The sequence below is a fragment of the Salmo trutta genome, chromosome 31 (genome assembly GCF_901001165.1).
Source record: "Salmo trutta chromosome 31, fSalTru1.1, whole genome shotgun sequence".
NCBI classification, from domain to species: Eukaryota; Metazoa; Chordata; class Actinopteri; order Salmoniformes; family Salmonidae; genus Salmo; species Salmo trutta.
The window spans coordinates 44,097,836-44,107,291 of record NC_042987.1 but is presented as its reverse complement, the minus strand read 5'-3'; the positions used below and the strand labels follow the sequence as shown (position 1 = coordinate 44,107,291).

The 9,456-nt window shown below is 44.9% G+C and overlaps 1 protein-coding gene across 3 annotated transcripts; it reads left to right on the top strand.

The window, feature by feature from the left end:
• The first annotated feature begins 4,340 nt into the window (after positions 1-4,340).
• On the top strand, positions 4,341-9,456 carry LOC115170254 (chemokine XC receptor 1-like). Of its 3 annotated transcripts, none has more exons than XM_029726656.1 (5): positions 4,341-4,428; positions 4,988-5,167; positions 7,599-7,756; positions 8,084-8,362; positions 8,583-9,456. In XM_029726656.1, exons 2-5 carry the CDS (start codon positions 4,990-4,992, stop codon positions 9,099-9,101), a joined length of 1,134 nt encoding a protein of 377 aa, XP_029582516.1. In that variant the 5' UTR covers positions 4,341-4,428; positions 4,988-4,989; the 3' UTR covers positions 9,102-9,456. The 3 variants fall into 3 exon arrangements, with proteins under 3 accessions (XP_029582516.1, XP_029582514.1, XP_029582515.1); XM_029726654.1 differs by having other exon boundaries at positions 4,971-5,167; XM_029726655.1 differs by having other exon boundaries at positions 4,627-5,167.

Here is a 9,456-nt window from a genome sequence, read left to right as displayed (position 1 = left end):
AGCAAAAAGACAGTACTAGACCACAAAGACAAAAATGATACTTATCACTCCTGGAGATATCAGATGTCCTCTAGCCATGGAATGAAGCACTGGTTTCCCACCCTTTTTTAGCTGATTTTGTACCATGGACTTCCCCATGTTTCCTGTTTTAAGGAAGACTGGTTCTCCACGTGGCTAATACCATAGCGATGTGTTGTGTTTTTTCTGTGTGTTTTGGGTTGAATTAAAACACTGTTGTTTCTCTCCCAGGTCGCTGGCCAATGAACCTGGCTGTCTCTGACCTGGTCTTTACCTTCTGTCTCTCCTATCATCTGATTGGCTGTAGATACAGTTACATCACCTGTTAACTTCCTGTTCTAAGCTGGCTAGTACAGCAGTGGTCTCTTCCTCATCCTCATGACGCCTCATCTGTCCCCTGTCTCACCTGGTTTCAGGTCCCTCCCACTCTCAAGTCTGCTGGACCACCTGCTCTCATCTTCACATCACAAACCATCTGAAAGACCCTGTTGACCCTAACAACCCTGATGGGCTTAGTGACTCTAGCGCCCTGCTAGTGGCGACCAGCATAAGTTGCATACGTCTACCAGGAAAATATTGACAGGAGGAGTCAGAGGACTGATCTTGGGCCTGGTGTTCTTTGTGGGCTAGGCGCCATAAAAATGCTCATCTTCCTCAGGACTCTGGTGGTGTACAAGAGACAAGATGGCAGTGTTGGCAGTGCTGAGTCAGGCACACAACAAGAGGTGAGTGTGGAGCCAGCAGCAAGTTGGACTACTCCATGTGACTCGGCTGTTGGCGCTCTCTCAATGCTGTCTCATCCCTTGTTGGGGTTTTATATAATCAGTATATCTTTTTTATTGTTAACATTTAAATGTTGTAAATGTTGACAATTGTGTAAATATTTAATCATTGTTTAATGTTCTTAAGTCTTCTGAATACAACAGGGGTAGACCTTACAGTGAAATGCTGAATACAACAGGTGTAGTAGACCTCACAGTGATATGCTGAATACAACAGGTGTAGTAGACCTTACAGTGAAATGCTGAATACAACAGGTGTAGTAGACCTCACAGTGAAATGCTGAATACAACAGGTGTAGACCTCACAGTGAAATGCTGACTACAACTCCTTAACCAACAATGTAGTTGTAAGAAAATACCCCCAAAAAGTAAGAGATAAGAATAAAAAATTATTAAAAAGCAGCAGTAAATAACAATAGTGGGGCTTTAAACAGAGTCAATGTCAAAATGTCAATGTGCGGTGGAACCGGTGTCGAGGTAATTGAGGTAATATATATATGTGTTTAGAGTTATTAACGTGACTATGCATAGATAATAAAAGAGAGTAGCAGCAGCGTTCCGGGGGCAATGCAAATAGTCTGGGTAGCCCTTTGATTAGATGTTCAGGAGTCTTATGGGGGTAGAAGCTGTTTAGAAGCCTCTAGGCGCTCCGGTACCGCTTGCCGTGCGGTAGCAGAGAGAACAGTCTATGACTGGGGTGGCTGGAGTCTATGACAATTTTTAGGGCCTTCTTCTGACACCGCCTGGTATAGTGGTCTTGGATGGCAGGAAGCTTGGCCACGGTGGTATATTGGGCCGCACGCACTACCCTCTGTAGTACCTTGCAGTCGAAGGCCGAGCAGTTGCCATACCAGGTAGTGGTGCAACCCGCCAGGATGCTCTTGTTGGTGCAGCTGTAAAATCTTTTGAGGATCTGAGGACCCATGCCAACTCTTTTTGAGGGCACAATGGTGTTGTACACTGAGCTGTAGTCAATGAATCGCATTCTCACATAGGTGTTCCTTTTGTCCAGGTGGGAAAGGGCAGTGTGGAGTGCAATAGAGATTTCATCATCTGTGGATCTGTTGGGGCGGTATGCAAATTGGAGTGGGTCTAGGGTTTCTGGGATAATGGTATTGATGTGAGACATTACCAACCTTTCAAAGCACTTCATGGCTACAGACGTGAGTGCTATGGGTCAGTAGTCATTTTGGCAGGTTACCTTAGTGTTCTTGAGCACAGGGACTATGGTGATCTGCTTGAAACATGTTGGTATTACAGACTCAGACAGGGTGAGGTTGAAAATGTGAAGACACTTGCCAGTTGGTCAGCGAATGCTCGGAATACACGTCCTGATAATCCGTCTGGCCCTGCAGCATTGTGAATGTTGACCTGTTTGAAGGTCTTACACACATCGGCTGTGGAGAGCATGATCACACAGTCACCCGGAACAGCTGATGCTCTCATGCATGTTTCAGTGTTACTTGCCTCGAAGCGCGCATAGAAGTTATTTAGCTCGTCTGATAGGCTTGTGTCACTGAGCAGCTCTCGGCTGTGCTTCCCTTTGCAGTCTGTAATAGTTTGCAAGCCCTGCCACATCCGACGAGCGTCGGAGCCGGTGTAGTACGATTCAACCTTAGTACTTTATTGACGCTTTGCCTGTTTGATGGTTCGTCAAAGTGCATAGAGGGATTTCTTAAAAGCTTCTGGGTTAGAGTCCCGCTCCTTGAAAGTGGCAGCTCTGCCTTTTAGCTCAGTGCGAATGCTGCCTGTAATCCATGGCTTCTGGTTGGGGTATTGTAACGCCCTGGCCATAGAGAGGGCTTTTTGTTCTTTATTTTGGTTAGGCCAGGGTGTTACATTGGGTGGGCGTTCTATGTTCCTTTTTGTATGTTTTTGTATTTCTTTGTTTTGGGCCGTGTGTGTGTGGCTCCCAATCAGGCACAGCTGAAGTTCGTTGTTGCTGATTGGGAGTCACACATAAGGAGCATTTTTTTCCTTTGGGTTTTGTGGGTAATTGTTTCTGTTCAGTGTGTTACCTGGCAGTACTGTTTGGCTGTCGGTTTTTCCTGTTTTTTTTTGGTATAGTGTTCTTTCGTCAATTAAACGTCTATGATGAACACTAACTCCGCTGCACCTACTCTCTCTTCAGACAGCCGTTACAGCTATGTACGTACTGTCACTGTGGGGACGACGTCCTCGGTGCACTTATTGATGAAGCCAGTGACTGAGGTGGTGTACTCCTCAATGCCATCGGAAGAATCCTGGAACATATTCCAGTCTGTGCAGCAAAACAGTCCTGTAGTTTAGCATCTGCTTCATCTGACCACTTTTTTATAGACCGAGTCACTGGTGCTTCCTGCTTTCATTTTTGCTTGTAAGAAGGAATCAGGAGGATAGAATTATGGTCAGATTTGCCAAATGGAGGGCGAGGGAGAGCTTTGTATGCATCTCTGTGTGTGGAGTAAAGGTGGTCTAGAATTGTTTTTCCTATGGTTGCACATTTAACATGCTGATAGAAATTAAGTTTCCCTGTGTTAAAGTCCCCGGCCACTAGGAGCGCCACCTCTGGATGAGCGTTTTCCTGTTTGCTTATGGCGGTGTACAGCTCATTGAGCACGGTTTTAGTGCCAGCATCGACCATGGTGATATGTAGACAGCTACGAAAAATACAGATAAACTCTCTAGGTAGATAATGTGGTCTACAGCTTATCATGAGATACTCTACCTCAGGCGAGCAAAACCTTAAGACTTCCTTAGATATCGTGCATCAGCTGTTGTTCACATATATGCACAGGCCCCCGCCCCGTGTCTTACCAGAAGCTGCTGTTCTGTCCTGCCGATAAATTAATGTCGTCGTTCAGCAACGACTCGGTGAAACATAAGATATTACAGTTTTTAATGTCCCCCTTGGTAGGATATAGATGCTTTCAGTTCGTTCCATTTATTTTCCAGCGATTGAACATTAGCTAGCAGGACGGAAGGCAATGGCAGATTAGCCACTCGTCGCCTGATCCTTACAAGGCACCCTGATCTTTTTCCACAAAATCTCAGTTTCCTTCTCCAGCGAATCACGGGGATCTGGGATTGGTCGGGGGCCTGTAGTAGTATCTCCTTCCCATCCGACTCATTGAAGAAGAACTTGGTCCAGATTGAGGTAAAACTCTTGGTCCAGTTTGAGGTAAAACTCTTGGTCCAGATTGAGGTAAAACTCTTGGTCCAGATTGAGGTAAAACTCTTGGTCCAGTTTGAGGTCAGTAATCCCTGTTCTGATGTCCAGAAGCTGTTTCCGGTCATAAGAGACCGTAGCAGCAACATTATGTACTAAACAAGTTACGAACAACGTGAAACAACAAACAAAATAGCATGATTGGTTCAGAGCCAATAAGACGGCAGCCTTCTCCTCAGGCGCCAAGAACGGATACTCATACGTTAGACTAAATAATCTGTCCACTCATCCATTTTTGACTAAATGTGAAACTGAATTGAAAATGAGGAACAACACAGTCTGTCCATTTATCCATGTTCGACTAAATGTGAAACTGAGGTGAAAATGAGGAACAACACGTAGTCTGTCCAGACCACCCTAGAACAGTGGTTAACAGTTTTCTCACTAACAACATCTTAACACTGAGAACCGGTTCACATGGTAGGTTGATGTTAACATTATTATGTTATTATAGAGAGGCTATCAATATGTGGTCAAATTGATCAAAACGCTGTTTAGTATTTGATGGAACTCATGTCATTTCCACATCTTGGAAAGTGTCTCACACGTAACACGTTGTAATAAGTCCTAACACCTCTATTCTCTGATCTGTACTGGTGGCTCTCTGTCATTCTATAGTATAAATCACCTCTATTCTCTGTGATCTGTACTGGTGGCTCTCTGTCATTCTATAGTATAAATCACCTCTATTCTCTGTGATCTGTACTGTAGTGGCTCTCTGTCATTCTATAGTATAAATCACCTCTATTCTCTGTGATCTGTACTGTAGTGGCTCTCTGTCATTCTATAGTATAAATCACCTCTATTCTCTGTGATCTGTACTGTAGTAGCTCTCTGTCATTCTATAGTATAAATCACCTCTTCTCTGTGATCTGTACTGTAGTAGCTCTCTGTCATTCTATAGTATAAATCACCTCTATTCTCTGTGATCTGTACTGTAGTAGCTCTCTGTCATTCTATAGTATAAATCACGTTGCAGCGATGAACCTGAGTGAGTCCTGGAAGACCATGGTGAATCAGACCAGCTCTGTGAATGACAGCGACTACACTGATGAAGGATATGATGACAAAAAGTATGTCAAGCTGTGTGACAAGGTCGGAGGATTAGAAGAGGTCACGGCTGGTTGCTTCCTCGTCATCTTCCTCCTCAGTGTCACAGGTAACCTGTTTGCTCTTCGTCATCAACAGTGTATTCAGTGTTGTCTTGGTAACTGTCTTTTCTGTTTTGTCTAGGTAACGGATTGTTCTGTGTTGTCTAGGTAACGGTGTGTTCTGTGTTGTCTAGTTAACCTCCCTGGGCAAGGTGGGACGCTTGCCTCCCTGGGCCAGTGGAATCGCGTGGCGCGAAATACAAATACCTCATAAATGCTATAACTTCAATTTCTCAAACGTATGACTATTTTACACCATTTTAAAGACAAGACTCTCGTTAATCTAACCACATTGTCTGATTTCAAAAAGGCTTTACAGCGAAAGCAAAACATTAGATTATGTCAGGAGAGTACACTGCCAAAAATAATCACACAGCCATTTTCAAAGCAAGCATATATGTCACAAAAACCAAACCACAGCTAAATGCAGCACTAACCTTTGATGATCTTCAGATGACACTCCTAGGACATTATGTTATACAATACATGCATGTTTTGTTCAATCAAGTTCATATTTATATCAAAAAACAGCTTTTTACATTAGCATGTGATGTTCAGAAATAGCATACCCACCGAAAACTTCCGGTGAATTTACTAAATTACTCACGATTAACGTTCACAAAATACATAACAATTATTTTAAGAATTATAGATACAGAACTCCTTTATGCAATCGCGGTGTCAGATTTTAAAATAGCTTTTCGGCGAAAGCACATTTTGCAATATTCTGTGTAGATAGCCCGGCCATCACGTCTAGCTAATTTGACAACCACCAAGTTTGGCCCTCACCAAACTCAGATTTACTATAAGAAAAATCGAATTACCTTTGCTGTTCTTCGTCAGAATGCACTCCCAGGACTTCTACTTCAACAACAAATGTTGTTTTGGTTCCAAATAATCCATAGTTATATTCAAATAGCTCCGTTTTGTTCGTGCGTTCAGGTCAGTATCCATTACCGTACTTCGAAGCATGTCAAACGCTGTTTAAAATACATTTTTATGCTATTTTTCTCGTAAAATAGCGATAATATTCCAACCGGGCAACGTTGTATTCATTCAAAGACTGAAAGAAAAAAATGGAGTCGTCTCGTGGACGCGCATCTCCAGTGTCATTGTTCCCTGCCTGACCACTCACAAAAACTCCTGCTGTTTTTCGCCCAGAGACTGCAGAGACGTCGTTCCACTTTCTGGCGCCTTATGAGAGCCAATGGAAGCCTTAGAAAATGTCACGTTACAGCAGAGATGCTGTATTTTTGATAGAGATGCCACAGAAGGAGAACAAATTGTCAGACAGGGCACTTCCTGTATGGAATCTTCTCAGGTTTTGGCCTGCCATATGAGTTCTGTTATACTCACAGACACCATTCAAACAGTTTTAGAAACTTTAGAGTGTTTTCTATCCAAATCTACTAATTATATGCATATTCTCATTTCTGGGCAAGAGTAGTAACCAGTTTAAATTGGGTACGTTTTTTATCCGGCCGTGCAAATACTGCCCCCTAGCCCCAACAGGTTCAGTATTGTCACGTCCTGGCCAGTATAAGGGTTAATTGGTATTGTAGTTTGGTCAGGACGTGGCAGAGGGTATTTGTTTTATGTGGTTCAGGTGGTGTTTTTGTTGTAAGGGCATTTGATTTAGTATTCCGGGGTTTTTGGGCACTGTTTGAGTTTCACGTATTTCTATGTTGATCTAGTTAGTTGTATGTCTATGTTTGGTTAATTGGGGTGGACTTCCAATTGAAGGCAGCTGTGTGGTGTTGCCTTTGATTGGAAGTCCTATATTAGTTGGGTGTGTTTGTCTGTTTAATTGTGGGAGATTGTTCTGTGTTTAGCCTTGCGCCTTACCAGACTGTTTGTTGATCGTTCGTTCTCTTTTTGTTATTTTGGTGTGCATTTTGGAAGTTAATAAACGTCAAGATGAGCTTACACATGCCTGCTGCGTTTTGGTCCTCCTTCACCGACGACAACCGTGACAAGTATGTACTGTGTTGTCTAGTTAACAGTATGTTCTGTGTTGTCTAGGTAACAGTGTGTTCTGTGTTGTCTCGGTAACGGTTTGTTTTGTGTTGTCTAGTTAGCAGTCTGTTCCGTGTTGTCCAGGCAATGAACAGTGTCCTCTGTATTGTACTGCTTCTTGACACAATGCCCGCTTAAACCGGAAGCCAGCCGCACCAATGTGTCGGAGGAAACACTGTACACCTGGCAACCGTGTCAGCGTGCATTGCGCCCGGCCCTCGACAGGAATCGCTGGAGTGCGATGGAACAAGAACATCCCTGCCGGACAAACCCTCCGCTAACTCGGGCGACGCTCGGCCAATTGTGCGCCGCCCCATGGGTCTCCCGGTCGAGGCCGGCTGCGTCAGAGCCGTACCTTAGACCGCTGCGTCACTCTGGAGGCCCCTGTGTTGTCTACTTAACGATATGTTCTGTGTTGTCTAGGTAATGGATTGTTGCTGGTTGCCTTGTGTCGTTATGAGGACCTAAGGAGGGTCACCAACCTGTTCATCCTCAACCTGTTGGCCTCTGACCTCCTATTCACCCTGACCCTGCCCTTCTGGGCCGTATACTACCTCTCCCACTGGATGTTCGGTGACCTGGTGGGTATGACTAACCCTAACCTCTAACCCTAACCTCTGACCCCTAACTCTGACCCCAGGCCTGTAAGCTGTTGACGGGGGCATACTTCACCGGTCTCTACAGCAGTATGATGCTGCTGACCCCTAACTCTAACCTCTGACCCCTAATTCTAACCTCTGACCCCAGGCCTGTAAGCTGTTGACGGGGGCATACTTCACCGGTCTCTACAGCAGTATGATGCTGCTGACCCCTAACCTAAACCTCTGACCCCTAACCTCTGATCTCTAACCCTAACCTCTGACCCCTAACCCTAACCTCTGACCCCTAACCTAAACCTCTGACCCCAGGCCTGTAAGCTGTTGACAGGGGCGTACTTCACCGGTCTCTACAGCAGTATGATGCTGCTCACCTCCATGACGGTGTACCGCTGTGTAATAGTTGTCGCGTCCCGCTGGACCGCCGTTCCCCGGAGACGACTGAGGTACGCATTGGCCGCCTGCACGGCATCATGGGTAGTCAGCCTGGCCGCCTCCCTCAGTGATGTCATAGCCTCCCAGGTACAGGAAGTGGAAAACGGGACAAGAATATTCACCTGTGAGGTCTTACCTGGAACTACGGACGAGGAGGTGGGTTACAGTAACGTAGAACAAAAGAGAAATGTCCGCTCACTGTTTACTGCTCCTAGTAGGGATCTTTGTTTAAGCTTTCAGTGATACACGTTTCCACTGACATGGTCTTTATATGTACTTTGTGTTTCAGTAAACCGTGAGCGGACATTCCTGTTCCAACTCCTTTTCCAATGTTGGATATTTCATATATAATCTCTCTCTCTCTGTCCCCCAACAGCTGGGCTACTACCTGCAGGTGTCCCTGCTTTTCGTCCTCCCTCTAATCATCATCATCCTCTGCTACAGTGCCATTCTCAGAACGGTCCTGGTAACTGCGACCAGGAGACGACACCGCACAGTGCTGGTGATCTTCTGTATCGTGGTTGCGTTCTTCGTCTGCTGGGCGCCGTACAACCTATTCATGTTTGTCTCATCTGTCTACACACCTGTAGACTGTGTGGTCAAGGAGCGGCTGCATGTTGTGCACGTTGTGTGTCGTATTGTGGCCTACGCCCACTGCTTCCTGAACCCTGCTCTCTACATGCTGTCTCACTCCTTCAGACAACATCTCTGGTCGCTGTTGTGCTGTCTGATGGGGGAGGAGAGGGGAGGGCAGGGGGGGGGAGGGGAGAGGAGTGTGGGACACAGTATGCACCACATCACCTCTAGACCAAAAGGACCAGCTTTGGTGCTTCAGGACCCTAGAGAGAATAAATATACAGCTACATGGACGGAGCTAAGATCGGAGCAGGAATGAACTATGGAACTTTCCCAATGGGGTTTCTCAAAGGGGTTTTTCCTTCCCTTTCTTAGAAAAGGCCATGTTTAAAGCTTTGGATCGGAGGAATGAGGAAGTGAGATTAGCCAAAACAAAAACGCTTGAATCCCTGATTATGATTCTGTGATAAACAGAATGTGAACGCTGTGTTCAGTCCAGAAATGATTCTGTGAATAAGTCTATGCTATATTCATACAATATGAAGACAATATATTTTCAATGTAGAATATGTGAAATACTATATTATCAATGGTGGATGTAAAACTGTAAAGAAATGCTATGTGTGGTTTGTGGTGGTATGCTGAGTAAATAAAAAGCTGTGTGTGCAGAAGTA

Coding starts and splice junctions, on each gene's coding strand:
- LOC115170254 (XM_029726656.1), top strand. CDS start 4,990: ATGAACCTGAGTGAGTCCTGGAAGACCATGGTGAATCAGACCAGCTCT. Junction 5,168..7,598: donor CTTCCTCCTCAGTGTCACAG/GTAACCTGTTTG, acceptor TGTGTTGTCTAG/GTAATGGATTGTTGCTGGTT. Junction 8,363..8,582: donor CTGGAACTACGGACGAGGAG/GTGGGTTACAGT, acceptor GTCCCCCAACAG/CTGGGCTACTACCTGCAGGT.